Genomic DNA, 18,983 nt, shown 5'->3' with positions numbered 1-18,983 from the left:
ATCAGACAAGGGTTAAAACTCTCCTCAGGAAATATGGATCGCAAGGCCAAATAACACGAAGATTGACTAGCTTAGCTCCTCTGAGACCTCTTGTTGAGTATCAGATTTTGTGTACATCCACAAAGCAAGAGTCATTTCATGACTGATAAGCCGCATTAGAAAGGTCTCGAGTGGCCGAGGCAAAAAGAAGCAATTTTACCTCATTGTTACGAACAACACCAATGAAATCTGCCTGGGGAGGAACAATGACAAAGAGTTCTGCTTCATAGGCTCCTTCCCCTTGATTCTGAGCATTGACGATTAGTGTCAAGGGATTGTCATCACCAATATAGATCTTCTTCTGATCGCTGAAAAAAAATGTGTAAAAATGAGTTCTGCATTCAGGTTGCTACGTATATTGCATTTAACTAACTCAAAGCAATGAGGCATTCAGAAATTGTGTGAAGGCATTAGAGAAATCCAGAGGCAGTACACATGCTTCAAGAATATCAAGAGAGCACCGCACTGTATTTAAAAAACATGACTAAAATCACCAACAAAAAATGGAGCAAATACTACATATATGCTGTTTTATGAGATAATTTTTTAAATAAAATCTGCAATAAACTATAAAACCCGACACTTTTTTTTTTTTTTGACAGAGAGCAAACAATTCGTAACTATTTTATTTTTTATTAATTTAACAACAGCATTGCAAGCTGTCAAACTTTATAAATCAAGTGGGGACATTAGCTTTTCCTACGCCACTTTTCTCATATAATTAGTTACCTTTCTACTGAAACCTCCAGCTTCGGTTTGCAGATATTATCATCACCACAATCCAGCAGAATATGTGCCTACGCAAAAATCAAAAGCATATTGGTTTAATAATTCCTGCATCTCTTCTACCACACATTTCCAATAATGTTGGTTCAACACTGAATCAAAAAGCCTGCCACAATCCTGAATGTTCCTGGCAGATCCAGGACTAATGCCTAGAGTATCTCCATCCTCTTCCCTTACTTTGAATAATCTGTTTGTCTTGAGCTGTATCTCCACTATCCTCTTTCCAAAGAAGTGTAAAAACTTTATACAATAGGATAGAAACCCAAAAAACTGTCACCTTATGGGAGCTATAAACTGATAAAACACAGAGCAGCACAGTATGTGGAATGGATGAAATACTCCAACACTTCAAGGATAACATCTCCAGTACTGCTATTAACTTACGTTCTTTAGAATACTGTTACACTGTCTGGGTAAAAAAAGAGGTCCAGTGCTAAAGAATAACACTGTCTGGGTAAAAAAAAAAAAAAAAAAAGTCCAATGCTAAGGTATAATGTGTCAAAATTTGCCACAGAGAAAAGGAAAAAAAAGAAGAGAAACATACAAGTCCAGTCAGAAGTTCCACAACCCAGAGACTAAAGCCTATATGCATATTTTTGTATCCTCATTTTTCAGAAGTGCTAGGATGAATGTAGTAAGTGTTGAATGCTGAAAATACATTCTGTGTTCTCACATCACAGATCGCGTCAGAAATGTACCTGTCTGCTCATGTTAGCAGGAGTGAATTGGTTGAGGATAGGATGCAATCCTGTTGCATCTGCCGCTGTCTTGTAATCCAGGCGATATTCCATAAAAATAGTAATGGGAGTTAGTTTGTCTCTAAATTCAGATTCATCCTGAGGAAACCAAAGATTTGAATCACAATTAAAGCGTGTAAATAAAACAAAGTATCGCTAGTTAAGTCATCCCAACAACAATATTGACCAGTACTTTTGTTTATTGGTCTTACTTCCTTCTGCTAGGAAGGAAAAAGCCAAAACATTAAAATATGTGAGCTCTGTTCAGACTAGAGAATCTCAGAGAACCTGCAATATTAACTCATTATATGGGCAATTTTGGTATTAACACGCCTATTTTACAAGTGTAAAACTAGAGCATACAGAAGGATTAAGTAGCTCAGTAGCAAGGGGCTTAGAGCCTGTACAATGCCACTCTTTTCTATCAGACAAAACATCTGAAGGATGTTTAGCAGCATACAAAGATATTCAGTTTCAGGCTTCATAAAAATGTTCTTTTGCACACATTCTTTTTGGATTTGTTGATTTTCGTACTTTTCAAATCATTCCATTTATTAAGTTTTGATCTCATCTTTCAGAGTATTTACAAGTTCTCTTTGTTTTACATTAGCCGCCTATTTTATCAGTGTAAACTCTGCTTCATTATTCTTGTTTCCAAAAATACTGAAAATTACTGAACCTAGAACCGTTTATTACAGGACCTTACTTCGGAAGCTATCTTCTTTGTTTTCCAACTACTTTTACATCAACTTGAAGGTCATCTTGTATCATCACATTTTGATAATATCCGGCGGAAGAGTAATAAAGTTTGCCAACAGTAAGACCTGTGATGTCTATTTCCATCCATTTCCCTGTCCTCAATGAATCCTTGATGATTACCACTATTTTTGTATTTATTTTTTGTTGTATTTGAGGGACAGAGAGCGTTAAGTATTGTTTACGCTTGATTTTTAAGTACTCACTGGTAAATCTGGGCTGCATCTAATTTACATAGCTACACTTTCAGCTTTCTTTCCTTTTTTTTTTTTCCAGACTGTGTTTCTCGTACTGGGTCACACATTTTATTGATTTAGCACCCACAGAAATTTGTAGGGGCTGAAGCAAAGACTGACAAGGAGCCAAGAGTCTTTCAGCCTTCTCTGGCGCCTCTGTTATTTGCTGATCTTTGCTTTTTAGTTGCGGATCCATATTTTTCTTCATTTCTTTTACCTCCAAGATAGAAGCACAAACTCCGCTTATTGACTTCCATGCTTCTTGCAAATCATAAATAATTTTTTGCCTAGACGAGTTCTTCAAGAAGTCAATAACAAAGTTCAAAATTCAATTTCCAGTCCCCTTAAGCGACCAGGACCTTAATCACAACACTATCCATTGTTCATCCTCTGACAGCAGCTATAACCCAGGAGAGACAAATGGGTTTAATAATTCTAGGTTTATCCATCAGGCATAAAATTTCTCTAGCATTTTTTTAAACACATTTAACACAACGAATTTTAACAGACAGTGCACCAGAAATGATTTCACTAAAGCATAAATGGAAACTTACCCTCAGAAAAGCATCAAGTTCTTCACAATTCATTTTGCCCCCCTTTGTAATAGTCATATTCTTAGAGTGGCTTGGCTGTTTGCTGTGGAGGAAGAGAGCTCTCCTTATGGCTCCTTTCTGCTTAAGTTTATCCAACAGCAGCTCCACCTGGAAATCTGTCCAATCCAAAGCATTCAGATTAGGGATATTTTGTCCAATTAAACACAGAGCACGTTCACATTGAAATGGGCCTAAAAGCTAATTTCTGCCAGAATAAAACCCTAACACTTGAAGCTTTATAAAACCTCCAATTGTTTGAATCTAAAACCTGTTATTGCATTCTCACTACAGTAGCTAAGAAGCACTATTATGGTTCGAAACTGGACTCTGCTCATTCTTTCAAAACTGAAAATAAATTACTGTTTGAGCACCGATACATTTATAATTGCTTTGGAACTGCAGTAAAAAAAGCTCATCCACCCCCAGTAAACATTGAAACAATCTTGCACATAACATTTATATAAATTAACTGTAATGCTAATCTAACATTAACAAATATTTTAAATATATAACAGCTATTTACATGATTTTTTCCCACATCATACCTCCTTTATGGACATTGTACAGAAAAAAAAGGAAATGCATTTACAGTCATAAGGGATAATGTGATTACAGCAGGCTATCTGCCACACTACAAAAATCTCAGACAACTTAACCTGTTTGAAACAATCTTCCTGATTCTGATCCAGAAAATTTAATCCCTAAATCAGTTACATCAATTAAAGGCTCACAATTTCAACAGAAATATGAAAAGTTTTATGGCTTGTCTATATTTTTAAGGCCTAACAATGCATGTACTTGAACATTGTTATTTAAAATTCCTTTCTAAGTAAGACTTCATCTCACTTTTTGCAAAATACAACGGACTTCAAGACTATTTCCACAAAATGTTGAAGCATATGCTTGAAGTCTTACTCTACTCCATACGCTAAAAATTACACTGATTTCAACCAACACAATTTCAGAAGAAAAAAACCTACTGAAGAAAATCCTGTAGATCTTTACGGTTACCAAACTGTCGGGATTGTGCTGTGAAAAAACGGTGACCAGTAATCGTGTCTGCAAAGAGTATAAAAAGTCTGAAGTTTTTAAACTAACAAAACTTACTGAGCGAATTAGGGAGCTTTCCTTTGCCATCTGCTTTCAGGCAGAACTTGACTTTGAAGCTGTTTTGGAGGAAAAAAGAACAGTTTATTTCAGTTTATTTCACACACTTGTGTCCCCTTATTTTCTTCTAGAACTCTTCACTTTTTCTCAGTTCAAATGTCTTGTGTTTTGAGACTCTAGGTCACTCCCAAGTCGTATTTTCTATTGGTGGAAGAGAAACTGTAACTTACTAATATTAGGAGACAGCAATGAAAACAATGCAAAGCTTTGGATTCATGATTCATGTAGAAATAGTCACCCATGTAGCAGAGTGTTTACTCCTGCAATCAGAGGTGAGTCATACACTCGTAAAGCTAAAAGGAACTGGCATACTGAGTTTAAAAGGAAGTCAGCACTAGAAAGGATAAGTGGGTTTGGATAATAGTACAGGAACAAGATTCCACTGAACCAAAACCAGTCCACGCCGCAGACCATTCTGCCTATGTCTTCCATAAGCCCACTCTATTTTTCGACTAGAAAGTCTCCAGATGAAAACATTGCAAGAGCGGTGTAGTCTATTTCTACCTTGGGAAGATCTTACTCTATTCAACACAGACAAGTGGCAACCTCTGCAGGAACATTGGATTGCCTCCTACCTTTCCTTTTTTTTTTTTTTTTTTAAACTGGCTCATTAGATTTCATGAGTCCTTTCAGAATTGGAAGACTATGAAAATAGAAGTTGAGAAGTTCCCTCCCCTCAAAGGAAAATGGAGAAACATTGCTTACCAAGAAACTTTTACATCTGACAGCACACAGGCTTTGTTTTCTGGGTTTAGAATGGTTGGATTAACTTCCAGGGCAGCATTCACCCTAATAACTGGTCTGGCCCTACAAAGAAAATACCCTTTTCAACAGCATTCAGCACCACGGTAGACAATACCCTTCCATTGAACTATGAAGTACACACATACGCACTTTTAAACATTTATTGGAACTTCAAGAAAAATTATCTTTGAATTGATAAGGAAAAGCAACAACCTTTGCTGTGCTCTTTTACTACCATTACAGTTTTAATATGGACAGCTAAGGCTAAGTGTTAATGCAAAGTGTTAATGCAGGCTAAGTGTTAATGCTAAGTGTTAATGCAGCTAAGGCTAAGTGTTAATGCAAAGCCCTTCCTGTTTTCAGCACAGACAAATGAGGTGTTTTCCCCAAATGAGCCTTGATGAAGATATTGAGACTAAACAGTGTAATAGTTACCAACACCCTACACGTCAGAATCTAAAAAACTGTTAGTCAGAAAGCTTTAAACACAGCTTATTTAAATTTTCTCTTAACAACAGATATATTGAGAGGGATAAATAATTAATTGCAGACTGCAGATTTACACAGCGTAAAGAGCAGTGCAGCCTTTTTACCTTGTTATTTCTGGTAGTCTGAAAGGTGGAACAGCAGAATTTCAGGACTTCCCTCTTATCTAGCTTGGTTTTGTAACTAACAGATGCCACTGAGCTTTCCTTCTGCATGCACTTATGTAAAAAGCATAGAGCAATACTCACCTGTACAAAACAGCCGTGTCAACACCAAAGGCTCCAACAATCAAGTCTGGGAAGAAAGGACAAAAACTCCATGTTAGAATTTATTTTTAAATCTATATTGTCAGTCAGTGGAACTATTAAGTTCATCTAAAGCGATATTCAGAGTCAAGGACCTGGATATCCATTTTTGTCCACATCTGTGGCTCCTTTCAGCGAGTACCCAAAGCTGGGTGGCATAGTGCGAGCAGCCCACTGCCCTTCAAGAATTTGAGACGGGACTGCGTTCAAACCAGTTGCTCTTCCATTGTAGATATAGACAAGTCCTCTCTTGTCCTCTCCACCATACGGTGCAGCAACTGCAATATCTGCAAGCCAAAAGAACAACCTTCAACATCTCCCGACACAGACATAGGAACATATTTGTGCAATGTTTATCTATAATTTCTAATATTACAGTTTCACTGTGTGTCAGTAAGGACAAAGAGTGACCAGACTTTAAAATGTTCAAACTACTCATTTAAAATTGAATGCAAATATTCCCTAAAAACTATGAATGTTTAACAAGAACATGTCATAAATTTATATGGAAAAGGAACAGTTCTATGAACACTTCTGCACTTTTCTGATTTACAAACCATATGGATTTGGGATGCTTTTGAATTTATGAAACACCCAGAATTAGTCAATGCTGGAGACAAATCACAGAACAAAGTGGGCCTCTGCCCATTTCATTAACAGACTCATGCTCCTCGAAAGGGTGTGACATTTTAACACATGCAAAATGTTCTGAAATCAGCCTAAAGCAATGTTAAATATTGAATTCCAGTCTATCATGATCATGGCTTGGCAACACATTTTATGGAGAAGCTTCAGTTACTGCAATTATGCTATCTCTTCAGTTTAATAAATTAAAGAGCTCTTATCAATGAACAGTAGTAAAAATGCTAATTGGACTCTGCACAGGAAACACTACCTCTAAAGACAGCTTTAAAAGTGTACAGGTCATCTAAATTTAAGATTTCCCCAGCAGGTTCAAAGACTTCCTTAACAACAAAGTGTTTAAATATTAAACAAGATACGGAAAGGTAATTAAATTATTCCCTCTTAAGTTTGAAAAAGGTGCATGAAAAAAAAAAAACACTCAAAAAATTACCATTTTGTGTTTTGGCTCATCTTTACCATCTTTATGAAAACAGTAGAAATTTCAATCCATCTTACTGAGACAAAAAATTACTTTAATTAACACTACCAAAATGAAACAGTCCAAGAAATTAAAAAGACTTAATGACAGAATAATTAATCTTATAAGATTTAGCTACAACTTTCTCACCTACATTATATTTCAGATTGAAATATGATTGAATAAAAAATCATTTGGATAATCTGATCAAGTGACTAGAATTTTTGGCTACTCCTATAACCTTTCCAATGTTTTCCATAAATAGGTGCCATGATATCTCATGTTCACACTAATTCTATATAAAATTAGTAACTAAAAAAATAAATCTAAATATTAACTTCATCAGAACCAATGGCATAAAGCGTTTACAACTACAACATACACATCATATTCAAACCAGCACTTTACAAAAATAGGGTCTAGAAAAAGGGACTCTCAATTTAAGATATTCACAGATGGCCCAAAATCAAATTTTACCCGTTAATGAGTAAGCCACTTATCCACTTAATATTGTTTAATGGTAAGTCACTGGAACAAATTATATTGCTTTATAGACCTTAAGGGTTTTAAAGCATGACTATTTTACAGATAGAATGAGATATATCCAAGACAACAAAAGAAAAGCGAAGATTAAGATAAAATGCCTATGATTTCATTTAAAAAAATCAATTACAGCTACCAGGGAATTTATAATATTAACCTACTATAATTTTTGATCATTTAGAACATGCTTAACTTACAATCAGAATGGAAAAAAATAAACCATAAGGATTTTTTTGTGAAACTCAAATTCCCACCACTCTTCAAGAAACACTGGATTATGACTTGCAAAGCATGTTCTCCCTAAAATTCCTGGAAGTCTCTGACCCAAAATTATACAATTCTTGGCTGTTACACTGCTGCCCATTCCTAAGTGAAAGGAACAAGAAACAGTAGCCAAGGGCTTGGGAATCTACAGCTTCAGTTGCATCAGACTCAGACTTCTCATCCAAAGACTTACTCAAGCAGTTGGTATAGTTCACTACAGTTGTTACAAAACATTTTCAACAGACTTTTTTCAAAGTAGCAGTAATAAAAAAGAAATAACTAGTCTTTTCTCTGGAAGATCTCTTCTATCAGACTATTTTCACCAACTGTACTGTCAAAGCAAAGAAATCTTTTTTAATCCTGGTCATCTTTGTGTTTCTAAAGAAAAAGATTGTCTTTAAACAATATAAACAGGAGAATTATATTGAGGATATCAGTCTTCACAAGTCACAATGGAGAATCAAATATTTAATCAAGATGTCTACTGTAATTATCACATAGGAAGTAAAACACTGATTAATGTAACAGCTAAAATAATCCATGCTGTAGTTTAAATGGTATAGTCTCTGCTCGATGCATACATGTAACTCCTGTTAGCATTCTTGGGAGTAGCATACAAGCATCGAAAGGAGTCTAGACCTTCATGTCCAACATTCACTCATGGTTAGAACACTTAATGTTTGTTTGCAGAATCCACACTCCATGTGCTGTCTACGTTTAGTCTATAAACTGAGAACATGGATCAATAATTGATATCCTACCATTGAAGCCATCCTGATCTAGATCACCCAGTGGGGCAATTGCACTGCTGAATCTTGCAAATATCTCAAACCCATTCAGCTTTGTGATCTGAAACCCTCCAGAGGCTCGCTGAAGACAAATGGAAACTTGGCCGACCTCCTGAAGTTTCCCATCAGAACCTCGATCCATAAAAAGAGGGGCTCCGATAAACAAATCTGTATAACTGGACCAGAGAAGGACAAAGTTCTTCAATAACCATATCAAAGTCTGGTTTCATTCTCTCAAATATCCATTAGCAGGACTAACCCAGCACTCAAGTCAATACTAAGGTAAAAGTTCCCTATCTTTAAATTGCAACAGAAGCTAAATATTTATGACAAAGAAGTCACAAATATAGCAGAACTTAATGCTTTTAAATGGTGATTTTTTTTACATGAATACACACATAGTTTCATGAGTAAATATTAGAAACCATCTACACTTGTTAAAATGTTACAGGCTAGCAAAGAAGTTGATGATACAGATACATGTTTAACTAGATAAACAAAACATAAGTGTATATTAGAGGAAAGGTTTTTTTAAAAATTGTTTTTCAGTAAAATGGCAAGGGTGAGAAAAGGGATCCCACTTACTTGTCTCCATTGATATCTGTGGCAGCCACCGAATACCCAAAATAGGCAGCCATCTGAAAAACAAAATTCAAAACAAATGTATGAGTTGTACTGGTATAAACACTTCAGTGAGTTCACACAAAACTGTACAAAAAAGATGATGTTAGGGAGAGAATGACGTATACTGCAAAAACGGTTGTTTTTTTATTTTCATTTCTCTTCTTTACCCTATGAGAAGGTAAAAGGCTCAGATACCTTCTGCATTCTCCCTCCTCCTTCCCAGTTATCCACGTGGGCAGCATTTACTCCATTCAAATAAAGTTGCTTTTCTAAGTAATACCATCAAACCAGAACTCACAGAGCTTATATTCTTTGGATTCCTACAAACTTGATTAACTTTTCCCATGTACTTCAACTAATACAATACAGAACTTGACGCAGTCTACTACCCCAATATAACCTTCCTGCCACCGACTGCACCACATGAAGGTACATACCTGCTCTCCAGTGAAGTTGTACATGGAAGACATGTTTTTCCCATTGTAGATGGACACCTGCATGTGAGAAAATACTCATTATAGCATACCAACAACGGTAATTGTGATTCTGTAATCTTTTCAGTTATTACAAAGTCAAATGTTTCAAGTTTCCTACCATGCCCAGTGTTCTTGCTGCTCTTGGGACTCCTGACACGAAGTCTGAAATACAAAGCAAGACACACAGGTTAACATCCAGGTTCCAGAGCAGAAAGTCTTTGCTCGGACAGGGTAGCTTAGTCCCAGTGCTTTATACATTTTCCTATGCACTTGATCATTTGTTCTGTACAATTTATTTGAAAGACCTGCCCAACATATTACCATGATTTTATTTATTTATTTTAACTGAAACAAGGATCTTACCTTCTATTCCATCACCACTGAAGTCTCCAACAGCCACCGAATAACCTGATCAACAGACAGAATTAGTAAATCACTGCAGAAACCTTTTAAAGCCTTTTATCTGTTTAAACTCTTCATAGGTCTCAGTGCACAGCCCTCTCGTTTCATCTTAAAATCACACTAATCATCACAAAGCTTCTGTTTGAATTTCATGTTCCTTACTCTCCAGCTACCACAGTAGTGAATCTCAAGTGAACTAGCAACTCAGAAAAAATCTACAACTGATGTTACTCACTGAAAAAAAGGGTCTTTCAAAATAAAGAGCACCTCTGGTTCCGAGAGATTCAGCTTTTAGGAACAGGTTGTCTAGGGATTACACAAACAGCTTCCCAGCTGTGGTTAGCAATTGTGGGATGACGAACTGATTTGCATACAGCCATGCAAGTTTTAATTAGAAACACAATTAGGTTTTCTGTGTTTGGATACTCTTTCTACTTTCTGTCTGCAATGTAGAAGTGCTGTGACTTCTACATGCAGCAACAAAAGCATACATTTTACTTACTTTCTCTCTGCTAAATTTATTAACCACGTACATATCTAAATAGATTTTTTTGAAATAAAAACAGGGGCTTGTTCATCACTAAACCCTGCAGTCAGAAACAATGCTTAATTTAGAGCTAAAACAAGCTTAAAGCTTAGTGAGCCACGTTAAAAGCCACGTTAACCCTGGATTGCATGCTTTTCCATATGGTTAGTCCTGTTCTTGAAAACCTTAATCTACATACCTAACCATTGGTATCAAGAGAAATAATATTTACAGAAAATGAACTCTTTAAAATTATCTTAGGATTTTAGAGTAGGTTCTTCGAGTAGGTCCCTGGAAAATATCCTGGTCCACCCTTGCTTTTTTCTGAACCCACTGAGACAAGTATAAGGCTAAATGGCAATTTCCTAACTGTCTAAGAAAGTCTTTTTATTAGTTTTATTCCCAATCATGATTATTTCCCATATTTATTTTGGTAGATGATTTAGAAACAGCTGCTTTTCTAAAATTAATAGCTATGTGAGTGATATATCGTGTAAAAATCATACCTGATGATTTATACTAGGCCTGAATTACAGAGAAATTTTTTTTGAAATATTCCCATTTCTTCTGTCATCATCTGGTTTTTGAATCAGGGTTATGGCAAGATAACTAAGTATTGGTCACACAAATTACTGCGTTTTCAGCTCTTTAGTTATCTGTCAAACGTTAATAGCAGAAGAGGGTTTTTCAAGTACAGACAGGTTTTCTTCCTTTTCAAGTTACGCACCCAGATAACTGTCATCAAAAGCAGCACTAGCAGGTCTGGTTGCTAACTGGTCATCGTATTTTGTACTGTAGACTTTGGAGTCATATTTAGCCACAATTTCTGTCACTCGGTCAGAAATAAGTTGGCCTAAAGAGAAAGAAAACAGCTTAAGCAAACAGGTAAATGCACATGCACTCATTCAGTAAAAAAAAGACATTTACAGAATGCTCGCCTCTAAAGCAACAACTCTTCATAATACTGACCAGAAAAGAACCAAAAGCAGCAGTACTAGAAAGGATAAAAGTGGCAGTCAGGATCCTGCTTCAGCAAAGTTTTATGCACATATTTAATCACAAGCACATGAACAGTTCTCACTGAAAATAGGCATGGCTCCTACATGTAAGCTGGGACTTGAATGGGACTGCTCGGTTAGGTAACAGTAACCATAAGCTTATGCTGAGTCAATCCTTGTCTAAATATAACTTGAAAGCATAATAAAGCGGACAAGATAATAAGCACAGCATATTATATTCCTGCCTTCTCCCTGTTTTCATTTCACTAGCCACTAGATGGTGACTTCACGACATTGTTTCTTTGAGTTTAAACCACAAAACGTGTTTTTTTCAGAAGAGCACTGAGTTCACGTGCATATTCCCCAGACGTTTATGAAGCATGGGGCAACAAGTCTAGCATACCACAATACAGAATAAAAACTTGGGGTGAAAAATTAGTTTTTACAAGTATGCTGTTACCATCTTCTATTCAGAGCTGAAATTCTTTTGTGTGTAGTTAACAGAAGAGAATAAGTTTGTTTCAGCAGATTAGCTAGCACTTGTGCCCAAAAGTAGTAAAATCAATCTAAAACCAACCTATATTATCCTGTATTTGCAGTTGATTTTCAATCATTTCATTTTGTTCAGAGTTTGAAACAGAAAATCCTTCATAAAGCATTGGTATTTACATTAAAAAAAAAAAAAAACAAGCCAGGCAACAGAGCTTGGCAGCTGTCCTGGTTGTAGCAGCACCATCTCAACTGACAGGTATGGGTAAACATTGGATGATCCTGCAAACATGCAGTGAAGACCATGTTAGCAAAACGTATAGGAAATGTTCTGTGGAAACAGAGCAGTGCAGGGGATGTGCGCCGTAGCACAAACAGATCAGTCAAACAAATTCAATACATCTTGGCCTTGAAATTAAAATAATAGTTTTATTTGCAGGGTATGTTTCTCATTGAAAATACATACTTGATAAGTGTGTAAGAAAATACAAAAATAGCAGGTTTAGAAAAAAGCAGCAAAGCATCCTAAAATAAATGTATCCAGCTAGTGCAAACGCAAATTCTGCATTCTCAGGAAAATGCCTTTAAAATTGTCATGGAGCTATTTAACAGGCAAAAGACATCTATACAGTTACTAGTTCTGCTTTAATCTGTGGTTCCCATGATTCAGGAAATACTTCGACAGATGAGCAAAATTATTTTTGTTGGTTTTCTTACTAACAGAGTTGACAGTGTTTGGAGGAAAGTGAACACAAAGAAATACAAAGATGAAGAGAAAATTAATGAGGTCAGTCTCTTCTGCAACACCAATAATATATCTTACCTTGCCAGTAAAAACTTCCAGGTCCTCCAAGTAGCACTCTGTCTCCCTTGGGAGAAAGAAAAAAGGAAAAGGGAATCTTCACATCAAGACATTATGTTTTTGAAGGAATGACTGAACCTAGTTAGAAATGTATCTTGTAAAATGCTAAGATAAGAAAAAATACCTCTTCTGTGACTCGCTTCTCTATGCCACCCATCTAAAATTATCAGAATTTTGCTTTTATTTGAGTAGACCCTTCTACCCACATTATCTAAGACAACAGAAATAGGAGATAACGTTAAGAATGCTACAAAACACTAACACATTTTATGGTCAAGACACAAAACTAGTTTCATCTTTTGTCTTGCCTGTTTCTACAACTTATCGTTAGGAAGGCTTAATTCAGAAAAGCTGTGATGTAATTCCCCCAACTCCACATTCCTCGGTACAACTGCAATCCACAAACCCTTTTCTGAAACTCAAACCACATTAGCTACCCCAGTGCTGGGAACTGGCTCCATAAGGACTTACTCAATCCAGCGGCTGAAATCATAGGGTTTGCTGCATAATTAAGTCACTTATCCTGGTTTAATCTAAAAGCTCCCATATTCGTCACTCAGAACAATCTAGGTCAGAGATTTGGAGATACCAGGCTTGCCCATTCGGCTAGGGGGTTGGATTAGAGCCCAGCATTTGTTTAACATGGACTAGAGTCTGCACTGTAATCCTGAAGGGTTTTCAGGGGTTCAGGAGAAATAACTACCTGAAACACTTGCAGTCCTGTACTGCCCTTTCTACAGCTCTCCCGAGGAAAAGCAAGGGTGTCCTCAGGCAAAGAGTGGAGGGATATGACCCAATTATAAGGTGTGAAGAACCCAAAAGATTGCCACATCACAAATAGGTCTTAACATGCCCAGAAGATGCTGAACAAGTTAATTGTACAGTGTAAAAAACTATAGTTATTTCTCAGAGTTATGCACTGTTTTATTCTTACTGAATTTTAGAAGTAATTGTGAATTAAAAAAAGTATATATAAAAAGGAGGAAGAACATACACTAGAACAAACATAAAAACAACAAAGAAGAAAGTTAAATTCTCATATCAGATGAGAAAAACAAGCCTCGTTCACAAGAGCATTGTTTCCTAATTCACTTTAGCAGTAAGTTATTTTTCCTGAGCAAATAAAATTAGCCATACACCAATCCTTTAAAAATAAGCTCTCGAAAAACCTGAACACTACACTTCATTTCACTTCAGGACTAGCTGCAGCAGAGGCTTATGGCATAAGGCTGAAAAAGTAGATTATTTGCTTATGGCACGATTCCTGCAAGAGGTAGAAGCACGCTGTTGTGAAGATGTAAAGAGAAACAGTTACACTACCAGCCTGTTTGCTTGGCTTTTTGTTTTTAAATTTAGAAGGAGTTTGTTCTTTATCCCCCAGGAATGGTGCTTTACATTAAGTTCTATAGCATCAGTGCGTGTAAGCGTTCTGTGTCGGAGTGACTGGTAACCTGGAACCGTTTGCTGACTCACAGGAATTAAGTAACAATCACATACCTTTGTAAAGTCAATGCTAAATCCACCTTGACAAAATCCCTGTCCATCTGCATCGATAGTGGCTACAAAAGGAAGAAAGAAGAACAAATCAGATAAATATTATCGGTAGTATATCAGATGGTTCTGGGGATTCTTTCCAATATATCTTCCTACAGTAACTTTGCACTCCTGACCTTGAAATGTGTAGTTTTCTTTCTCCTAAATCAGTATTTTCTCTGTATCAACAACTCACAAGCAAATACTTGAAGAACTTCAGGGCTGGCCTATTATATATTCTAACCTTAATATAAGTTCCAGCCTATTACAGTCAAAGTAATCCTCAACTCTATATTCCTCTGGGATTTAATCTTCAAATATCAGGGAAAAAGTATTTGAAATTTTTATCCAGGACATAAAGCATCAGTGAAATACAGAATAAGGTTTGCTCCTCTTACGGAATAAAATTGGAACCATACATAACCATAAGTTATTTGAAGTACTGCCTTAAAAAAAAAAAAAAAAAGAAAAATGCATACCTGGACAAAAAATAAAAAAACACACCCATGCATACAGAAACTTATCCCAGCAAGAATTTCCTAGGCTGAGTTAATCTCATGATTATACAGCTCCAAAACAGCAATGTTGAGACATCCTGATCTAGACACGTGACTAATTCATGTTCATACATTCTTATTAACCTCTTTTTATGTTGGACCACACTGGATTTCAGTCCTACCGTTCACCAATGATTTGGGGCAAAATAAGGACAAATAGATCTTAGTGCATCTTAGTTGATCTTAAGTTCAACCTTAAAACTTGCACATTTAATAATAGAAAAGGTTATAAGCCTACAAACAGTCTATGCCAATTACATGGTACGGATGCAAAGCGTTTAGAAAATAAGACTCAAAGTTCAAAACTGAATATAATTAAGACAATGTGTCACCATGTACATATGTATACATGGAAATCAGAACCTGCCTGTGCAGTATCTTATGTACGTGGCCTTTGTCTTGGAGCTACTTGAGCAACTGAGAATCTGAAGATTCTAGAGTTGGTCTTCAAAAAACTTGACTTCCCATGTAGCTTTTCCAAGTGTCAGATATTTTGTACTAACATTACGCTATTCAGACAGCTCTGAAGAGCATCAACTAAAATATAGTAACAATTCCTGTTTACTGCACTTACTGAAGAGAAACACAGACATCTTGACATGTCCAAAAGAAAGAAAAAAGGCACAGTTTAGATGCTAGTGGCGTTACTCCTGGAGCAGTCAATAAAAAGGTTTGGGTCTTCAAGTTGCCGTGATACGGGAGTCAAAGATTATCCTCTAGCCTACAGTAGAGAAAACAAGGTCTGGACCCTGAACACCAACTTGAGGAGAACCAAGATGTCTCCATCTAGCCTAGTTTATTTGGAATGGCTATGAAGCTATACATGAAAGGGGGAAATACTTGCAAAACATCACACTTGAAATGTACGCAAAATGTAACACGAGAGAAATTCCAAGCAGAAGCACAAGGAAGTGCTCTTCACTTACTTGACCTGCAGGGTGCATATTCCACAGATTTAGATCCATCAAACAAATAACAAGTCCCTACAGGCTCTCGCTCTTGTTTTGTTTCAGTTCTCCAGTGATACAATGGGGCACAGGCCTACGGAAGATGATGTGACAGTGAGAAAAACTCCTCTTCCAAATGCTGGGGGGTATGGACTAATACAATGGAATTGCAGTTTTTCTACAAAATAGTAACCAAAAAAGTTTTGACAGATGTACCACGTGTTATCAGAGATTAATACCACCACCACCCAGGCAGAAGTGTTTGTATTTTTAGAAACAGCTGACCTAAGGCAAAAACCTTAGAAATAATACTTTCTTAAAGCACCATTTGTGAAGAACTCATTAAGAATTTAAAACACACTTGAACTTCAAACTAATTCTACTTTCCTCAAAACAAAACAAAAACAATAAAAAAATACTACAACATTTGTTTATGAACAGTTTAGGAGAAGGCTGGCCAATAAATTCTGAAAAATGCAGATCAAGCTGATTTGTGAAGGACTGCTTAAATTCTGAGTTATCCAGATCTTTCCACTATTTGTTGACTGCAATATACCAGTACTAAGGCATCTGAAAGGCATCAAAAACGTACCAGAATTTTGTCATTTTTGGATCTCACGGAGGCTCCAAACCACTGATGAGACTTAAATTCCAGCGGATCATCAGGAGCAAAATCTCTGTTGCCTAAAAATAAAATGAGAAAGCAGCATAATTTCATGGGAAACTGTACAGTAAGAATAAAAAAAAGCTAAGTCATGGGTTTTGACGCACACAGAAAAGCAGAAAACAGCAACATTGAAGGACATCAGCCTTTTACAGAAACAGGCTTTAAAAGTGATTTATTGTTACTTATTTTTACATCTATGGCCAAAGGCAGCTATTTTTATACACAGAGCATTTTTACAACAGTGATTTGTTGCAAGAGAACAACATTTACAGCATCTTTGACAGGAACACAGTGAGTATCTCATACTTGAAATATTTGATTTTCAAGTCAGATTACAGCACAGCTCAAGAACCATTGCCAAAACCAAGTGAGACTAACGCTTCTAGAGGAAGTATTGCCCTGATGAAGTTATGTGAATTCTACCATTGGCTGGAGTCAGGACAGAAATTCATCTGCTATTCTCTCAAGTGTTAACATTTCTCTTCTGAATGTTTCTGCAGCACACAAAGCATGGCAACTGGCACTCTTACAAGTTACGAGTAAAATTATAGGTTCTTCAGCAACAAAAAAGGGTCAAGAGTTGAAAGAGTTGGTCTGTATGTTAACCGCTCCTCGATGACGTTTGGTAGAAGCAACTCCATGAGTGGTCCTTCATGCAGTTGTCTATGTTAGAAGTCCCTAAATCATCGCATAATTCCTATGTGCTTTCATCGGAACAAAAGAAACTTGGCCATCCTCATGAGAAAATTCATGTAACGCTTGGGAAATTTGTTTACATGGTTCCTAAATTGCTGGTTTGCAGTGCCTAGAGCCAAAGGAGTTAATGAGGTCACCAACCACACGTCACTTCCACAGGCTGTGGGGGAATCCCAAAGCCCAACCTTGTTATCAATCAGCACTTCTGCTGCTCGAGACATGCAAACACTTGAACCAACATTTCCTTCTTTGTCATACACCTCATAAAACATGTCCTATCTCAAGAGACGGCGGTACTTCCATGAGGAAAATCCCACAAAAAAGGGCACAAAGAAGTGATTCTAATCTTCAGTCAGCCAAAACAAGCGAGGATCTGGACTAGTCCCATTTTGCTAACAGCAGAACTATGTAGAAGTCAAGGCGAAGCGCACAGCATCACAGAGAACTATTGTGCTTTTTCTGATTTCAATGGCAATAATCATCTATTTTAAAAAAAAGAAAAGCCTTTCTCCTGTCACCCCCTCTGTCACTCTGTCACTGAACAGGTGCTCAGGACATGGAGGGCCGGATGACTGAGTATATCTGCACAGATTTACATACATCGCATGCTGTCACCCTGTGCACAGCCAGAAACAGAGTTTGGAGGTCTGCAGGCCACCTTCTTACGGAATAGAAAACCAAAGACAGAGTGAGATATTTTCAGATAGGGAGTGTCTCAAGCACATTTTTGCTGTGGCACTACCACCTTCAGGTCACATAGCCAGAACACAAACCCTCCTAAAAAGATAGGCAGCTCGATCAGGTACCAAGCCAGCTGACTGCACAGGGAGGGGAGTGGTGCTGACCTGCTGGGGAGAAAGCAGGGACACATGGCCAGGGCTGAGAACTAAATCCTTTCTGGCAGCGCTGTGAACTTAAATTGGCTTTTTTTTTTCTGATTATAACACCACACCCAAGGTTACACAGCCTAGAAAGACAGATTTGGCTTCTACCCTCTGTTTGTCCAGCTACTCTCGAATACAGTTTTACTTGCCAAACAAAGCTGTAACACTTTAAACAATATAAATCTTACCAGGAGTAGTCACAGCGTGGCATTTTACATCCTTTTCTGCCATCGGATATGTATGCAATAATATATATCTATGATTCAAATGGAAGGTGGCGTAGCAGTTTTATAGGGTAAAGCAGAATCCTGTCCTAAATCCCGTAGAAGTGTATGGTACATAGAGACTTGCAATTTATGTTTAAAACAGCAGCTAGCACGTAGAAGTAATGGTCTTGCTGGAATAACAGATAAGCAACCGTACAGCACTGCCAGCAATCCGACTTCATCACAGACATTAAGGAAATTATCTCCTTCAAGTTTCAGCCGAATGCATCAGCTGAGACAGCACAAGGTGATAAAAAAAGCCAGACTAATGCTTAATGGTGCCATCCATCCCTCGTCTATGCTGACTACACCGCAGAAGGGGGGAAGCAGTTGTCCAGCCAGCACACGCTGCCAAAACAACCACTCTGCCTCTTCCAGCACATTCCTGAGCCGCAGCAGCTCCAGGTGCTGCCCACATACAGGAATGCAGCAAGGTCCAGGACGGCAGCTACAAAGACTTCTTGCTCTTCAGGCTTTCAGCGACAAAATTGTCCTTCCTACAGTTTTGGA

The 18,983-nt window shown here is 37.2% G+C and overlaps 1 protein-coding gene across 1 annotated transcript in view; it reads right to left on the bottom strand.

The window, feature by feature from the left end:
- Nucleotides 1–18,983, bottom strand: part of ITGAV (integrin subunit alpha V) — a 44,492-nt gene that overhangs the window by 13,482 nt on the left and 12,027 nt on the right. Inside the window, exons 3-20 of the mRNA XM_068686468.1 lie at nucleotides 16,553–16,644; nucleotides 15,940–16,054; nucleotides 14,421–14,482; nucleotides 12,885–12,930; nucleotides 11,302–11,427; nucleotides 10,010–10,054; nucleotides 9,765–9,808; nucleotides 9,608–9,664; nucleotides 9,132–9,184; nucleotides 8,520–8,722; nucleotides 5,945–6,136; nucleotides 5,793–5,838; nucleotides 5,020–5,121; nucleotides 4,255–4,313; nucleotides 3,109–3,263; nucleotides 1,524–1,661; nucleotides 769–836; nucleotides 200–347 (exon numbers count right to left, since the gene is read on the bottom strand). Coding sequence (XP_068542569.1) covers nucleotides 200–347; nucleotides 769–836; nucleotides 1,524–1,661; nucleotides 3,109–3,263; nucleotides 4,255–4,313; nucleotides 5,020–5,121; nucleotides 5,793–5,838; nucleotides 5,945–6,136; nucleotides 8,520–8,722; nucleotides 9,132–9,184; nucleotides 9,608–9,664; nucleotides 9,765–9,808; nucleotides 10,010–10,054; nucleotides 11,302–11,427; nucleotides 12,885–12,930; nucleotides 14,421–14,482; nucleotides 15,940–16,054; nucleotides 16,553–16,644 — 1,751 coding nt within the window. The remainder of the gene's footprint in view (nucleotides 1–199; nucleotides 348–768; nucleotides 837–1,523; nucleotides 1,662–3,108; nucleotides 3,264–4,254; nucleotides 4,314–5,019; nucleotides 5,122–5,792; nucleotides 5,839–5,944; nucleotides 6,137–8,519; nucleotides 8,723–9,131; nucleotides 9,185–9,607; nucleotides 9,665–9,764; nucleotides 9,809–10,009; nucleotides 10,055–11,301; nucleotides 11,428–12,884; nucleotides 12,931–14,420; nucleotides 14,483–15,939; nucleotides 16,055–16,552; nucleotides 16,645–18,983) is intronic.

This window comes from Anas acuta, chromosome 6, assembly GCF_963932015.1.
Source record: "Anas acuta chromosome 6, bAnaAcu1.1, whole genome shotgun sequence".
Classification (NCBI taxonomy): Eukaryota; Metazoa; Chordata; class Aves; order Anseriformes; family Anatidae; genus Anas; species Anas acuta.
The sequence above is the reverse complement of the archived record's forward strand: the minus strand, read 5'-3'. Positions and strand labels throughout refer to the sequence as shown.